Source organism: Malurus melanocephalus, unplaced genomic scaffold, assembly GCF_030028575.1.
Source record: "Malurus melanocephalus ecotype Western Australia unplaced genomic scaffold, MMel_1.1 scaffold_8, whole genome shotgun sequence".
NCBI classification, from domain to species: domain Eukaryota; kingdom Metazoa; phylum Chordata; class Aves; order Passeriformes; family Maluridae; genus Malurus; species Malurus melanocephalus.
This window is the reverse complement of record NW_026623240.1, coordinates 1,996,925-2,014,779: the sequence shown is the minus strand read 5'-3', so window position 1 is coordinate 2,014,779 and position 17,855 is coordinate 1,996,925. Positions and strand designations below refer to the sequence as shown.

The window sequence follows — 17,855 nt, the reverse complement described above, 5'->3', positions numbered from 1 at the left end:
TGAGAATGGGAGGGAAATAGAGGAAGAAATAAAATGCTAGGTGGAAAGACTTCAATCAATGAACAAATGGCAACTGAACATGAGACTCTGAAAAGGCACTGTCTAAGGCTAGTACATATTAAAAACTCTCAAAGAAGTTTACATCATGGTTTCCTGTTTGTGATGATCCTCAACATTTCAGGTTTTCACATTAGTTTCAGCCTTCAACCAGAAAGTTGTAAGTCACAACCACCTAACAACTTTGTGCCCAATAAAGCAACTCAGCCAGTAAGGAGGAAAGGAAGTACAGCAGTTAATATACATGACTTACCACAGGATTAGCTACGGCTAACTAGAAATACTACAGTCTGAGTGTTCTTTCATTATGCATCAACTGTTCTTTGAATGTGGATAGTTTGTGTAAAAGATTACAGGATAACTGTTAGTAACTTTCTAGGGAATGAGTATAAAACCGGGTATGTTTACTGAAGTTAAAAATGCAAGTAAGTAATAACTGATCTACATATATTTGATTGCTTAGTGAAGTTATGGCTGCACTGAGGAATTCAAGAATCAATTCACTATTTTACATAACATTAAAGATTATACTCAATATTTATATTCTAACCCATAGTTGATTGTTCAAGTCAGTGCAAAGAGGTGCATGTAAGTAGATTAAAGATAATGTGCACAGTACCACAGAACTGTTAAAGTTGGARAAGGCCTCTACAGGGTCAAATATGAGTCTAACACTGCAGTGTTCACCACTAAAGCAGAAGTTCACAGAAGTCTAGAGTCCAGTAGAGCAGAAATCTACAACTTCTTGTTACAATGTTCTCAAAGCTCCAAAATTTGTCTATTTGTTCTCCTGAAGCGTTCATCAAACACACGTTTAAGACCTCCTTTGAAGTAATCAATATACACCTCAGCTTACCATGCTACAGAAATCCTCTGGTTAGGTATAAAAGGAACCAGGGAGGCAGCTTGTTAGAACAAGCCGAAAATCCAATCATTCCATTTATAGTTATTTTACTGTATTCGAATGAAAAATTTTCTATTTCTTTACCTTGTACATTTAATACCAGTGTGTCCCATCAGCTGAATCTTGGGTGCTATACTAGCAATTTTCAGTATGTGCAGTTTTATTCTATAACAGGAACACAACTTGAATTTACTACAAATAAGTCTTCTTATAATATTTTTTGAAGACTGAATGTAGCATTGCTCTTTCTAGATGAACAATAAAAGTACCTGAAATCTTTCCTTTAGGCTGCAAGCTGCATTATATTTGAGAAGCATGCAAAATTTTGAGCTCAGAAAAAGATGACCAAAATAAWTTTTTTTTTRAAGTTTTGTTTACACTTACAAAAACTTCCAGCCAACTGGCATTTTTAATCTGAGTTCATTGATTAATTATTTGATACAGCATGTAGAGTTCCAAAATATAGTTGATTAAGGTTACCACATTGGAACAGTGAAAGAAATATCTAAATTCTAAGGGCCAAACTTTTCTCACTTAGAAAGYCAAGGGATAGTAGAGCAGCAGCTTGTTGCACCTGTGCCATTGCAAACTCCCATCCCCACGCCACCTTTTAATGAAAAATTCAGCTTCAGACACTGGGCAGTAATAGTGACTCTCTGCTGTCCTTCTTGGTGTTCCTCACTGATATTCGAGATTTGCTCTGTGCCTGGTTACTAGCCTGGCTTGCAAACACTGATGGAACAGGAGACCTTTCACAAGAACTYGGCAATTAGGATGGACCACAACTCAGTGGCAACAGCATCATCAGTACCATCACCATCTGATGGATGATACTGAAGGATAGAATTAAAGTATGTAGCTCCTCCAGGCTCCACTGATACAAAAACATATACATTCACATTGCTGGCCAAAGGCATGAAATAGTGTTAATCCAAAGGCCAGAATACTTGTATTCAATATAGGATTTGGTCATTATTTTGTTTCATCCTTCAGATGGAGAAACTGTAATTTTTCTGGTGTAAAAATCTCTTAAAATGCAGTGCTGGAGAGGAAAAAACGTTACATAWGCAGAATGAACATTGATGGCCATGCCAAGACATTTAATCTTGTTTCATGCATACATGTCCCACCCCTACCACTAATTGCAAATTTTGCTTTAATTAACATTTGCATTTATGTGCAGTTTGAAGTTACATAATTGCAATACATTAGAAGGTAACCATACAGTCAYCAAGAACTCTCTTCCTTTTCCAGTGCCTTTTACATGCTAACCAGTTGGGAGATTGTGGTCAGCATGTCACATACACCATCACCCTATCTTCAGGAAGATGTATTTGCAAATGTGTAACGTTTCTTTTAGCTTTTGCAGAAGTACAATCAGAAAGCAGCTAGCCAAAAAACAAAGAACATGATTATGATGCATACATGAAGACACTTCAGATTTAAGGAAATTGTTTATTTAACTAGCATTGACTGAATTATGCTAATCCTAACATTTAAGAGTTGAGAGTAAACATTTTTGCCTCTTCCTGTTGCCATTATCTTCAGATTTTGCTTTTTGAGGAAACACTGCGGGAAAGACTACTCCCTCTTAAGATTTTATTTAAAAACTAGACAAATAGATAAGTAGCAGTAAGGGCGAAAGGGGAAAAAAGGCATTAGTAAACAGACTTCTAGGCTTTAAGAAAGTCTGTGTAAGAATGCTGACAAGGTAGAACGTGTCTATTACACACAGAGTTTCATAAAATCATAGAATCATTAAGGTCAGAAAAAACCTGTAAGATTGTCAAGTCAAACCATTTCTTCTTACTGTTTCTATATATCCTAGAATGATTTGGTTACTATTGTGTTTATCTAGTTTCGAAATAAAAAATTAAACCACAACAAAGCACACATCTGSAAGAGGACTGCTCTTCTTCATGGAACCACTCAAACTCTGCTATTGTTGGAATTCATGTTCTTCATAGCATTTCCTTTCATTCAAATTGAAATGCTAATAAAGATTTGTCTAGACTGAAGTGTTTAGGAAATCACTGGTATTACTCCCAATTATCATTGTTCTGCGACYTTATGAATCTCATCTTCATTGTAACCTGTTCACATTAACTTATATAAACATTAAAGATGTACAATACTGTCTGCCTTCATGACAATTCAGTTGCTCAGCCAGGCACGTAACAAATTATTGTATAGAGAAAATCATGCTACAGCTTTCCAAAAGTAATTCTACTTTTCCCCCAAAGCAATATTTCTTACCTTTTAAACCTACACTGAGCAGAGGAAAAAGTCAGTACAGTGCATTTTTATTCATCATGCAAAAGTATACTAAATATCCAGCTTTCTGGGAATTCTACAGACAAGCAACAAAGCCAACTAGTTAAGAGTGCTTTAAYGGAAAAAGCCAGGTTATTGATTTTTCAATCTGTTTTTAAGTGAGCTGAATGATTGGTAAAGGTGCTGGACTGATGGCCCTAGAGACTGTCCTCAATCTACTGCATAGCGATCTGTAGCATAGACAGCATTCCAAGATCATCAACTGTATTATAACTCTCAAGGGATTGATCCTAAAAGCTTGGATCTACTAATATTGTTATGAAAACATTATCTACACCTAAAGAAAGGATGTGTTTATAGCAAAAAGGCAACAAGCAATTAGGTTTAATTGCACCACAATACCATGGTTTTAAGCAAGACTCAGAGCTGTGTATGAAAAGGCTATCGAAAGAGCAGAAGACTCTAAAGCAAAGATGATGGGCATTTTGCACATGATGTAGTATTAGGTAAAGACATTTCTTCACAATGCAGCATAAACTGAAATGAGCCAGTGAGCACAGGGGTTACATAAACCATTTCGGTTTCAAGACCTTCTGATCTTTTTAACTAACAGAAAGTTACTACAACTATTAGAGCAAGGAAGTCTGAAGACAGAAATTTCATAGGTTGAAGGTTTTGACAGTTTAAAACTTAAAAATCTGTTAACTGATATTAAGCAAGCATCCTTTTTTTTCAGCAATCTCAGTATACTACCACATAAAAATTCATCCTCACAACAGCAAGAACCAGAACATTTACACATGGATTCTTCTACTTGCACAAATGAAGTTTAGTTTCTAAGTATTCTAGGTATGCCTTAATATTTGTAGCAAATAAAGACATAAAGAGGCTTATTTTCATATATGCCGTTCCAAATGGAGTAAATGCAACATGAGTATGATCAACTCATAAAATTAAGGAAAAAGCCAAGACAGAACATAAATGCCAATCTCATTTAACATCAAATCATGTAACTAAACACCTTTCTTTCTCTTACATACYAAGATAAAGGCAAAATTAATGTATGAGAGTTTTATTGCATTCATTTAGAATAATGTACTTCAGCAAAAACAGGTACTGAAGACATAAAAGCTATTAAATAAGCAAACCTGCTACAGGTGGAAGGACAAAAGGTCCAAGTGATCAGAGACGGTAGTATATCACTTACCTCATGATGCAGCTCAGCTATCTGATCTTTCAGTTCTCTGATGTACTGGTTAGAATCAGATTTGTTAAGCTGCCCTTGAATTTTTCCTTCTTCTTTCTGTTTAGTTAAAAAAAGGAATCATATTCAAATTATTGAAAGATCTACTATATTAAAAGTCTTATTTTAACTGTCTGCATATTTTTGTCATGAACAGAAGCTAGTCCCAGACATCACSCAACACTTTCATTTGATTGAAGTTACAGCAGTTATCTAGAGGTGACAGTGGCTCAGACCAAGTTGACTCAATAGTTAACAGGCAGGATTCTATAGAGGAGCGTGAAGAATGAGCACCTTCATAGGTGGAATCCATATCCTCTGTATTGCACCACTGCAGGGTCTCTTTCCTCGTCCAAGAAGGGTTTTTAGAAAAGCAGTGCAATTGGTGTTACATTGTAATTAAAGATRCATCATCTCCATTTCACTGCTTTTGAAGATTTATAACTTCTCCCTTACACTCTCCTCCAACAGACCAGCTCCACCACCACCATCGGGKTTAGAAATCTGTGTATCAGCTAACAAACACCCCCCTGGCAGGTGTCACCTCTGCTCTAGCRACAGGTGCTTGTAACAGTGTACACAGCCGATACACAATCCAACCCCCTGCCCCAGAGTTGTGGATATAGTGGGAGTAGCACGGGCAGCGAAGCAGGAAATGAATTTTATAGATCAAAAAAAATCTGCTGCTAAAACAACTCACTTAGGGCCCTTCACGGTTTTGGAAGCTCTCAACTCTCTCATCCTGCTGGGAGGTACTAGAGTGACTGTACCTGTGTGCATACCAAGAGTTACACTGAGAGCTCCTGAGAAGAAAAATTTGCACCCCATAAATTTGCTCCTTAAAATGAGGAAAAAAAGGTCCACCAAAAAGTATCAGCTGAGATTCATGGTTTTCATATCACACTTAAATCCTCTTTTGTCCGGCTTTCGACGACAAAAGCATCTTGCAAAGAAGCAGCAGCTAGTCTCAATAAAACACCTGATGCCTGCTGAGAACTGAACATGTGAAGACCTTTCAAACTCAATCAGCATCAGGCCAGGATAGATAGCCAGCAAYACAAGAGTGCATGGACAGACTGCTTAAAAAAAAGCTGATTTAAAATACCTGAAACCATTACTGTATAAGGGCCTCCCAAAATCAAGTTTAGTACTCATAAAAAAAGTCTATACAGCACATAAAGAAATCACCAAAACCATCTGAAAAACACTGAAGGCCTTAAAGCCAGCTTTTGCAGCTCAATCAAATTTAAGATACAGAACAGTGTAATCAAATTGCAGTGGCAGGTGTTTCATCCCTAAAGGAGTACAAGCACAAAATTTTCTAAAACACTCAATTAGCACATCAGAGTAGGAAAAGTAATATACATCAACAAAAAAACAAGCYGTTTTAAATAATAAGAAAACATCTAGGGTTGTTTTCACTTGAATAGCTGTGAACTTAAAAACACAGAAAAAAAAAGGTTTCAAAGTTTTCAATGAAAATCCAGGCACACTAGATAGTTGCTGTTCTCAGATAACATCTTTACTAAAAATGACTGGAAGGAGGAAGTTTCCCTAACACCCTTAATTTAATCTTTTCTGACTTTGAAATATTTACTTGGTAACAACTTGCCTCAGCCTCTTTTCAGGAGAGGCTTTAAAATTCTTACTCTGTGGCAAAAGACACTGCATAAAAAATGTAAATGAAGTATATTCAGAAGGGTAAATGTGGTAACTTGTGTCCTTTCAGTGACTTTACRGTGACTCATTCTAGACTTTCAAAAAACACATCACTAACATCACACACCGCTATTGATAAGAGCAAAAAAGGGTTTCCTGTAATTTGAAAAGATGGAAACAATTTCTTTACTGAACAGTCAGTACTTGGAAAAGTTATTAAACAGAGGTCATAGAAAGGCTTCATTCTAACGAAATAGTGCTAAAAGTTTAAACTGTGGGGAGATTACTAGCACAATCATGGATTTCCTTTACAGTTGTTCTCAAAGCAGTTTTGACAGGGTTAGAGATAGGGTAAACGTGACAAAATTCTCTGAATCTGCCAGGAAACACAGCAGGAGGAAGTGATGTTACAGCSTGTCCAGATCAACCTAACAAAAAGAAGAATTAATTCTTATAGATATTTTTTGCTTTAAGATAATTCAGATGTAAAATCAGTTTTTCATATTACAAGTRTGCACTATACCTCCCAAATCAAATCAGCCATGGATAATTTTAAGTGGATACTACAAGTCACCAGCCTGCATAGAAATGGAGTGAAAGGTATTAAGCTGTCAAAYAGAAACTACATCTGCCCCCCTCTGTTTCCTCAAACTGTCTACACTTCCACTGGTCCTGTGGCTTCACACTCTAGGCAGCTGAGTGACTATAGCTTGTAACTTGATTTAACCTTGCCTGAATTTTTCTATTCTTCTCTTGATTACTACAGGAAAAACCTTAAAAAAACCAAAACCTAAACCGAAACATCAGTGGACCAACAGGACTGCCCATATACAATCAGAAGGAACCCTTGCTAATTATTAGGGCAGAAATACTTACTTGCTGCAGTTTGAAACTATTAGTTCAGCTGAAAACAAGACTAACTTCCTGAAGAAGCAAACCTGAAGGTTTGCTGATTGACTACAGACATAGAGGGAGACAATATCCATTCCTTGGCTCTTTTCATCTTAGAAAAGGATGGGACAAACAGGATATGACCGTATGCAACCTGACCAGGACAAGCCATTTTGCTGTACAGAGTAAATCTCTAAACTTTGAGAAAGTGAAGCTGCACCTTGAATATTGTGCTCAATTTTGGAACCCTCAGTACAAGATGACAGACACTGAAGGGCTGGAGCATGTCCAGAGAAGGGCAATGGAGCTGGTGAAGGRTCTGGAGCATAAGGTTTATAAGCAGCAGCTGAGGGAACTGGGGCTGTTTAGTCCAGAGAAAAGGAGGCTGARGGGAGACCTTATCACTCTCCACAGCCATGTAAAAGGAGGTTGTAGCAAGGTATGGGTCAGTCTCTTCTCCCAGACAGCAAGTGAAAGGACGTGAAGAAATGGCCTCAAATTGCCTCAGATKAAGCTTAGATTGGATATTAGGRAAAATTGCTTTATAAAAAGGGCTCTCAAACATTTGAACAGGCTGCATAGTGAAGCGGTTGAGTCGCCATCCCTGAAGATATTTAAAAGACATGCAGATGTGGCACTTAGGGACATGATTTAGTGGTGGACTTGACAATGCTGAACTAATAGTTGGACTTCATGATCTTAAAGGTCTTTTCCAAACTAAATGATTGTATGATTCTATGTAAACTTCTCCCCAGTGTGGAAATAAAACTCATTGCATTTCAATATACTTACACAAAAGTTTAAAAGTTCAGCATCATGAACTGAATGCTTAAACAAGACAAAGTGACATCTAGAATATATTAAGAAATAACATTTTAACATCATAATAAACTGACAATTCATTGAAGAATTACATCTATTATTGAATGATGGTTCTCTCTGCATCCCTGTCATTATTACTGACCAAAACTAAGAGTGGCCCAGAAACTATGATTTAAAACTAGTGTGTATATAAATAACATCAGATCAGTTCTTATGTGGGAGTAGTGATACTCTGCATTACAATTTTAACATCACTGTCTTGCACCTACACCTACATAAACATTTAAAAGAAAACCTCGCAATTTAGCTTAAGCATTACTATGGACCATGTGGACCTGGCAATGAATCCCTTGAGCTTCTTAGAAAAGCACCACCTCCCTCAAAAAAAAAAAAAAAAAAGGTTATGTGGTAGGTTAACTTCCTCCCTTCATTTTTATCAGCTTTGAAATAGCGTAACAAACAGACCTATGCTCTGTGCAACAGTACTTAATACTGATGCTTATGCTCCAACACTGGCTAAAAGAATTTCTGATATTAAATATTACATTTAATGTCACTAAGGCAAGTCCTGATTAAAAGGGCCTCTGCTGYGCACATCAGGTCACAGCAACTACAGCAACAAGCTGAACAGAAGAGAATGGAAGGCAGCTCTTTCTCCAAAGAGGAAGAAATTATCTAGATTTTCAATTTCCTTTAAAAATGGCTTTTTTTAAAGCCCTATTATCAATTGCATGTTTTGTAGTTTACAAGCTTTGGGAATTCAGGATTTCCAACTCCATTATTACTTTTTTTTTTGTTGCAGGTGTTTCAGGAGCTTTTGAGCATGAGTACCCAAAAAGGAAGTTTTGATCGTAAGTTACATATTTGCTGGCAAAACACACTGGTCAAAAATACCTGCTTAGACTCTTAAAAAAAATCACAATTCAATAAAAGCATTTCAAGCCCTTTCCACAGGGTCAAAAATAAATAAACATTAGCAAAACTTACTTCTGCTAAATAATTTGTTTTAAATATTATAAAGTTCATACTCCAAATCTGTATTTCACAACTGAAGAAGTTGACTTTCATGCTAGTGTAAGTTTGAGAACAGTAATTCACCAAAATCCTAACACTGCAAACTCATCAAATGAACATGAAGCTCAGCCACAAAATTACTTCATACTCCACACTGTATACAAAGAAAGCACAGCTTTCTTTCTCACTCTCACTCTTGTGAAGAAAATCAGGAATTTTACCAAGACCAAACTCAAGAAATCATTACCAGGTGATAGTCTGGGAACAGACATAAAGACTGCAATTTGAAATGCACTTCGGAAAGAAACAAAAAACAAGAATCAAAACATTACTAAAAATTGCGTTGTGCAAAGTAGCACTTGTGAAAAGGAAGGAGAGATGATGTGGATAAACAAGCGAACATGAGGGAGTACGGTAGTATGGCAAAACAGGGACAGGCATGAAATCGAAATTCTTGCACTTCTTTATGTCTCATGACAAGGTATTATAAAGATCTGCATGCAATTCTGGGATCTCTAACTTAGGCAGAAATATGGAAAGGGAAYAGGAAAGAGCTATATAATGATGGAGCATGGATGGGTTGATCCGGTAAACAACAAAACCAAGTCAGATGTATTTACACTAAAACATGAACACAATTCAAATTGTGTGACAGCTGTCAAAAAACCTCCAACTGATCATTAGGGGATTCACCATTTCATAAGATTCCAACTACAAGATGTGTATCAATCAAATAATGGAAACAGGATGGCATTTGAAGTCTGCGATAAAGCAAAAATAATGCAAAATGACTACTCCTCACCTACAAAATCACATTGTTTGAAGTAACCTTTAAACTTCCGGTCTCTTTTTTTCAGTAAAATGTTAATATGGGTAGAAGATTGATCTTAACTCAGCTACTCTCGTTATCTTACTAGATGATAAATGATTCATATGGCATCTTTACTGTACTTATCTAGGTATTTCTAATGTACTGATCACAGCATTATCTAAGCATTATATGATTTAAAGAAATGATTGCTTTAACTTTTAATAAATTTAGTGCCTGCTGCACTAGAGGAAATCGAACAAGAATTCTTTATGCAAGCTCAGTGAAATTTATTTSTACCTTCCATATATGAAGAGATGAAAAAGATACAGCTAGTTGAGAAATCATAGGAAAGAAGTGGCTTTGACACATTACAATAAAATCATCAACTCAGAGGAAATATTTCAGAGGGAAGAAACGTAATTACAACACCAAGTTTTTAAAAAAGTAATCCACAGAATAACCAGCTTATAACATAGTAATATTAACCAAGCAAACCTTTGCAGCAGAATTCAGACAGGAAAACAGTGTATGAAAGGTCAGACTACAGTAAGACATCACAATTTCCCAAAGCCAAGAAAATATAAAGAATAATAATTTTTTGTTTTATCCTCAAGGGAGCAGCAAGTTTGTGGGACAGTGAAAGCTCCAAAAGGAACTGAAAGTGTAAGGAGCAACACAAGAGGCCAAAAGATGCATCTTGAGATCCCACAGTGACATGGTAGCAGTAAACATTTCTGGTTTCTAGATTTACATAAAGGGAGTAAGAGTTTTACAATAAATCCTTCAATACTGGTCATAGTARAAGAGTAATCACAGGAGAAAAAAGGAATGGTTGCTGGAATCAAAATGTATGCATCTTTTTTTGGACAGAGGATATTTTCAATCTCATCTATTAACTGGTAAGAAATACCAATTACAAGAAAAAAAATGAAAAAGAAGTCATAGTTGAAATGAGTGTTGCCTTTAACATGGTATTTGTACAGAAGGMATTATTAACAGCTCACAAATATGCGCACAAGGTAGATTCAAGGCTATAATCGTACAGGAATTCCRTGTTATAGCATTATCCCACTTGGCAAAGCAATGCCTTGTATTCATAGTAGGTTAATAAAGAAAGACAGTAGAGGAAGAAGAAAACTCACCAAGTACAAAATCTAATCAGTATCACRTTTCAATTTAATGCCATCACTCATTACCTGGATTTCTAATTCAGCGATATGCTGCTGGAGCTCCGCCACAGCTGCAATGCGGTCTGCCTCACGGAGCCGGACTGCCATCACTTCTTCTTTACTCTGGAAGAAGTCAGAAATGGGAGCTAACTAATACCAGTTTTAACTGATTCAAGACTGTGCACTGCTTTTACCCAAAATCCTAAGCAAAGAAAACTTAATACACTGCTGTGCAAACTACYACTATTCTAAAGAACGCAAATGTCTTTATAATAAAGAATTTRTTATTTATATTTATAAATCAATTTGATTTTAACCCATAGGGATATATAATAATCTAATATAAAATCTAAACTATTATAATCTGAAAAAAAAAATCTATGCTGTTTTGAAAACATGCTGTCCAAGCCCAGAAAACAGCTGTCTTGTTTTCCAGAAATACTGTTATATTGTAAATTAAGAAAAAGAATCAACATAATTTAAAAAAAAAAAAGAGCTCATGCTTAAATTTTGGACTTTATATATACAGAAACAACAAAGTTACACAAGAGTTACTTATTTCATMATTTCCTTTGTCTTAAAAAATAAAATTAAAACCAAACACAAAAGCAAATGTATTCTCAACCYTATTTAGTCCAGCTGACTTAGTCACAGTATAAAACAGTTTAGAATAAAATACTAAATGTATATAACCTACAATCGGCCTCCCACTGTAAGTTTAACCTGCAAGTCTCTCTATAAATGATAGATAATTTGCACTTGAACAAGAGAGAAAGAAATGTCCTGTTTTGTGAGGCAAGTTCTCAAGACTTCAGAGCACAAAACAATATCATATTCTCTGTGGTAAAACCACAGAGAGAAAACAGCATTAGGTAATAAGTGAGCAGTACTATCAGCTGAAGAGCAAACTACTTTGGGGAAGAGAGAGATCAGGCTCAGGTACAGCTATTTTTATAGCACACTGGTATAACTAAACTGTATTTCCTGCAGATCAGTTTCAGTACTTCAGTTATTCCAATGTGTGCTYCCAACTAACAGTACTCAACCACCCTTCATTAAACAGTATGGCTGAAATCAAATCAAACATTATCAAATAGCAGCTTATCTATAGCAGCTACTTCAAAACATGCTATTTGTTTGTTTGTTTTTTAAAAGACTCCTGTAACAGCAGTATACCATCTACAGGATCCAATGAACCACATTTGTAATCAGTGGAGTCCATTTCAGAGAAATCTATCATGTGCTAGCCAAAGTTTAGCCATTCTTGCTAAATTCTGCTGCATGATTGCTCAAATGAAGCCAAACCGACAAGTCCACAGGGTTGCAYGTATTTAACTGAAAGCTGAAGGGAAGACTGGCTTGGTTTGACTTTGGTATCTGAGATGAGTCAATAGTGTTGCTCTAGATGGCACTGATGCTTTATCTCTGAAAGAGTGTGTTCTGAATAATTACCACAGAAGCTGATATGGTAGGAAAGACAAGACTGGGTGGAGGACAAATGTTATGCTGTAAATTTTTTAGCAAAACCGATTAGAAAGATCAGTGGTGAGTTTTAAGAACCATTCTGAAATTGAGTCTTTGTTGTAGAAGCAGTAGTCAGTTAAAAAAAGAAAACCGTAACTGTACACACCAATGAGAAAAACAGTTGCCGTACAGGTGGTATGAGATGTAACTTGCTACAAAAATTTTAATTTCTGTTCAACCATTTCAAGTTATCTTTTAAAAGAAAAATACAAGCTCCTGAAATAACATACCAGTTTATTATGCACAAAACATCTGGGGAGTTGAAAATCYAAATATATATTTTTTGAGACACCTCTTGAAGAAGAAATATTGCTACCTAGCCAAGACAAAAATAAAACTGCAGCATGATTTCAAACGACTTGAAAAAACAGGAAGAAATGTCCAACATCAGTTACTAATGGGATCAGGAATAACTGTTGCTTCTGATATATATACAAAAATATTTCTTGTAAAACATCTTACTGTGTTTTTTTCTAATCTTTTTTCTATCTTTTTTTTTCTATCAACTGCAAAATAAGTTTTAGAATCTAATGTTAGTGTATGTCAGTAAAGATACTTCACTGGCTGTTGACCACTGCTACTTGCAGAGAAGCTCTAAAGAGTATGACCGTCCTCTATTTTTTTGTCACACTGTTCTCTAGCCCATGTTACAATGTTGTTCTGCAAGTGTATGATTCCGCTGAGAAYGGTTATGTGTAACTAACTCTTCAGTCAGGTTAAAGACATGCTGCTCTCTTTATAGTCAATATTCTGGTTTTATGTTGCCTATACACCCTTAATCTTCAATCTATTAAGGTGCAATGAGCATCTTCAGTGTCAAAAAACAATCAAACAAAGTAAGTTATGGGTATATGAAAGACATGTGATTATTTAAAAAAAGCCAGTAAAAGTAATGTTAGCATTAAAAAGTAGCATTTAGGTAACCAGTGATTATGGCAAACAAGAAAGTCAGTAGAAGCAATTTCTTCTAGTTAAGACTCACTTTTTTCCTAAAAGCTTGTGATGAGTTTTGATGAGTCAGGAGAAATTACTTTTTGCTGCACTTTAGACTCAGATTCCACTAGAAACAAATGGAACTGGCAAGACAGCAAGAAAAATGAAAACCTGAAGGAGTCTGTTGTTGAGGAGTGTCTTTTTATATTATACACAAACACCGTCCTGAGCAGAATCATGCTTTAAAGTAAAAGYTTATCTTCGTGGGACCACAAAGCAGCAGCTCTGTCAAAACCTCAAGTGGTTTTTGTGAGATGGTAAATTCAAGATGGTATTTTCAAAATCAGTAAGAATTATTTTGATTTTATAATTTACACTTCTCAGTTAAGACACAGCTTTATCCAACAATAGCAGACAAGACTAAAATGTACATACATGTATAAACACACAAGTAGTCTTTTCAGGATGTTGTTTACCTTGCATTCAATCTCTGCTTGTCTACGTTTCGCTTCATTCAGCTGAGCCAGAAGTCCTTTGTTCTGTGCAGAAAGATACTGCACCTTCTCCTGCAGGTTGGTAAYCTCTTGCTCTGCCCTTCGTAAGTGATTACTATTGATCTGATTCTGAAATTTATGACAAAAAATAGGAAAGAAAATGCATGTTAAGGAAAGGATATTAATCTAACTTCCTCAAGTCTAACGAAACAGACTCAGAGATCATTTACCATAAAAAACCTGTGATGAAAAAGGATTCAGAGTTTTCCAAGTGCAATCAGAAGACATTGCATGACATTTTGTTTCTGACAGGGATATTCAAATGGTTCTTAAACAACAGATGACTCATTGTAAAAACACTATTGCAAAGCTCCAGCAGATCTGTTTTTCCCAATTTGTTGCCTAGGTAAGGCAGATTTTTTGAACTTGTATTCCAACTACAGTATGCACCCCGGAAAGATCAGATATGKCGGAAATAATGTGTGCACATTTCTCTGTCCAGTGACTTCCTGAAAGCAACATGGCACCTGAGTTGAGATCAGTGCACAAGTACAAGTCAACAGCATTTGTACCTGAGCTGTGCACACCGTACCACAAGAAMGGCATTTCTCTCAGATAAACAGCATAAGCACATAGAAGGTCTCAGTGTGTAACACTGAAGAGAGTACCTRAATACATGCAAGGCAGACTGCAGGCTCTCTATGCCCCCTGCTGACCAAAACAATATTGAGACTTCAGTGAAAATGTTAAAAGGTAAGGCTAGGGGAAACTTACTCGGTATAGAAGAAAGTGGTGCCTCTGTCAAACAGAAGCCTTCATATGCCTTGCAGTTGGCTAATCTCTCTTCAATAGCACATCCTTACATGCTCGCCTAGTTTCTAGAATTGAACCTTGTTAAGTAAAGCTGCTGTTTGTTTAGTTTTTAGGATGCATAGGTCTCTTTCAAAAAAAGTTCCATTTAGCAGGTATTTCATTGAAAGATTTCTTARAAGTCTATTACAAATCCTTCTCAACCATCAGCACATCGTGCTTACTAATTTGAGTGGAAGTTTACTAATATAACATGAACTCACCACTTTAGTGCACTTTCATTTCAGGTGCTTAGCAATTTACTCCTAGTTATACAAAAAGAAACTTGACAGTCAAGGTATGATTGTCTTTTCTGCACAAACCTAGCAGGAGTGCCCCATGCTTTTCTATTCTGGCATATAAAAGGCAAACCTTGTGCTAAAAACCGCTGACCATGACACAGCTAGCTTTGCTGAATCCACAGCTTAATAAGCTCCGTAGAAAATCTAGTATCACAAGAAAGAACCTACTGCCATCTAAACATTGCTATTGTCAGAACTGCCAATTAGATTTGTGAAATTTAAAACACMTAAAAAAATACTTTTCCTGTTATTACACCTGGCACAGTTTATTGAACTAAGACACGCACACATTCAGAGTCTAGCAGTTAATCCAAATGAGAACTTCAGAGAGCATAGTCCTGGAAAAGATTAAAGAAGAGACATTAAAGTTGGACTAGATTCTCCCATCCTCATCTAACAGAAGTGAAAATCCCCACATTTTGGAACATAAGTCCTGCCTGTAGACAGTGAAGATCCTCATTGGGTATCCACCATTTAACACTAAATTGCCAGCATCCAGCTCAATTCRCAGTAACATACCTGTGTTTCCATCTCCATCATTCTTTGTTTGGTCTCTTTCAGTTCAGCCTGAGTTTCTGCTTCTCTCAACCGGACTGTCATCAGCTCATCCTGTAGCTCATTCACTGCATTTTTTCTGGGAGGATCTTTCCATCTTCCTGTGGTACGAGCTAGATGACGCTACAAAAAAACCAGCAKATGTTTGCTGATAATGCCTGATCTTTCCTGGTGTTTCCTTACATCATTTAATGTTTCAGTTATATAAGGACAAATAGCTAYAGTTCTCCTGTTGATCCTAAAAGCTACAAACCCATGGAAACTTACTGGTTTTAAGAACAGACAATTAAAAAGCTGAGGTCATTCATTCCCAACTACAGTAAGTCAGAATTGCAGGCATATCCTGAGACTGTTTATTTCTAGCCCCTTTTAACATTTAGCAAAATAGGAGTACTGATCAACTCCCCTCCTACCATTASCCTTAGCTGGTAGCACAGGCCCCCTACCATCTATGAAAACTAGGCACCAATTTCTAATTTACTTTTAAAATTGAGTTTCTTGTGGCAGTTGAATGTAAGGATTTTCTCACCTCAGCACGCTGATGGACAATCATTAGTTTCTATTTGATCTTTGCATCTCAGAATTTCATAGTCTTTTGCTTTATCATTGAAATTAAAAATTYGTAGAAGTGTATTGCTACCCATACCTGCCAGTGTTCCTCCAAATCTTTGACTTGCTGCCTTAGTTCTTTGAGACCCATCAAAGATTCTGCTTCTCTTAATTTTACTGCAATCAGTTCTTCTTGTAGTCTGGCAACATTTTCCTCATCAGGGAGGGAGCTGTTCCTCTGCAACAAGGACCATCCTCTTAAATATGTATTTGAATAAAATTGTGCTTAGTGAAACCCACTCCAAGAACACAAACATGGAACAATAGTTATGCAAATTTTAGGTGCACATCCTCTGCAAAATAAAATCCCTCAAAAATCTAAACCTCTGGATATAGTGTGTGTAAATAACTTCCATCTGTCAACTACAGAAAAAAAAGTACAAGGTAGTAGTACTAGGTATTCTGACTTCAAGACTTCCCTGAATGGTATCCCTAACAAAACTTTATACTTACAGTATTTTAACACATCATCAAAAATATGAAGAGGAATCTGAAAGGTTTTGAACTAGCTGATAAAAGTAAAGCAAACAAGGAACTGTAGTTACACCTTAAAGCTCTAACTTTTATTTAGGTTTACAGGAAAAATGATAAATAGAAATTTATTTTTTGGAAGTAGGTCATCAGCCTTTGAAAAGGAGAACAGTTATGCTGACAAAGGAACCATCTGTTAATATTTATAAACAACAACCAGGCAAAAGGTCTTAGAGATGAAAGTGCAAGACACATAAGGAAAAAGCAGAACGACTGAGAAGGCYAAACAGAAAACATGGAAACACCAGGAAAAGCAAAACAGAGATGAAATCCTAATAATGGAAATCTGGGGAAAAAACAAGAGGGGAAGCACAAGGACAGGCTGTCTACTGCAAATCATTGGTCACCAAATATTCAAAGTTGAACTGTGTGCTTTCTATTTTATTTCCTAGTAGTTCAGCAAAATCAAATATTTTTGCAGATATGTAGGACTGTGACAGTTGTCAGATTTTTCTTGAGTAAAGCACATGATTAACAATAAACAGAACACAGCACAACAGCCATTTATTAGTGTTCCATGTTTAAAAATCATGGGATSTGAGTACTGGCAAATAGATGTTTCTGAATGTTTACATCACTGTCAGTATGGCCATGCAAGTCTCAGGTTATTCAGYACAAGTTCCCCATATTACACAACTCATCACTAAGAGCAGTAAAGAGCTGTATTGTAGGAATTTGAGGGAGTTCACTTCAGCCACTTTTTCATGTGCCTAAGTTCATTGTGGCAGACTGAAACACTCCTGTACATTTCAGTTTGTCTGGTATGCTGGAACTGACCCCACTACTCCAATTTTTCTTCACAGGTAAGTTTTTCAGTGTATGCTGTCTCCATGCTGATGAAGATTAAGTAGTCTTCTGAATTTTGAAAAATACTTTACATCCTGAATTCTTACCAGTRGTCAATACAGTAAAAACTATCACACTACTAATTCCATCAGACACTCATCAAGRCCCTCAAAATAACTGATAAAATAAATCTTGACTCCAGTGGATGAATCTAATTAGCCAATAAGTTCTGGCTAAAGTCTGGGAATGCAGCTCTTTAAAATTTCCTAGGGAAGCTAATTCCAAAGTCAGTACAACAGGACCTGAAAAGCATGCCTTTTATCAGGTCACCTACTATTTTTTTTCTTCTTTTGCAATTTTATCTAGCAGTTAAATTTTGCTTCAGAGAAAGGTAAATGTTTGACAGTTGGTTTGAACTCTGGCATCAG

General features: G+C 36.3%; 1 protein-coding gene across 9 annotated transcripts in view; it reads right to left on the bottom strand.

Moving 5' to 3' along the window:
• The window catches only part of EVI5 (ecotropic viral integration site 5), a 71,847-nt gene that overhangs the window by 12,719 nt on the left and 41,273 nt on the right, over nucleotides 1–17,855 (bottom strand). For all 9 annotated transcript variants that reach the window (XM_057373899.1, XM_057373829.1, XM_057373855.1 and 6 more), the window contains 5 exons: nucleotides 16,148–16,288; nucleotides 15,466–15,624; nucleotides 13,778–13,924; nucleotides 10,872–10,967; nucleotides 4,443–4,538 (listed from right to left, as the gene is read on the bottom strand). In XM_057373899.1, the coding sequence (XP_057229882.1) occupies nucleotides 4,443–4,538; nucleotides 10,872–10,967; nucleotides 13,778–13,924; nucleotides 15,466–15,624; nucleotides 16,148–16,288 (639 nt within the window). The remainder of the gene's footprint in view (nucleotides 1–4,442; nucleotides 4,539–10,871; nucleotides 10,968–13,777; nucleotides 13,925–15,465; nucleotides 15,625–16,147; nucleotides 16,289–17,855) is intronic.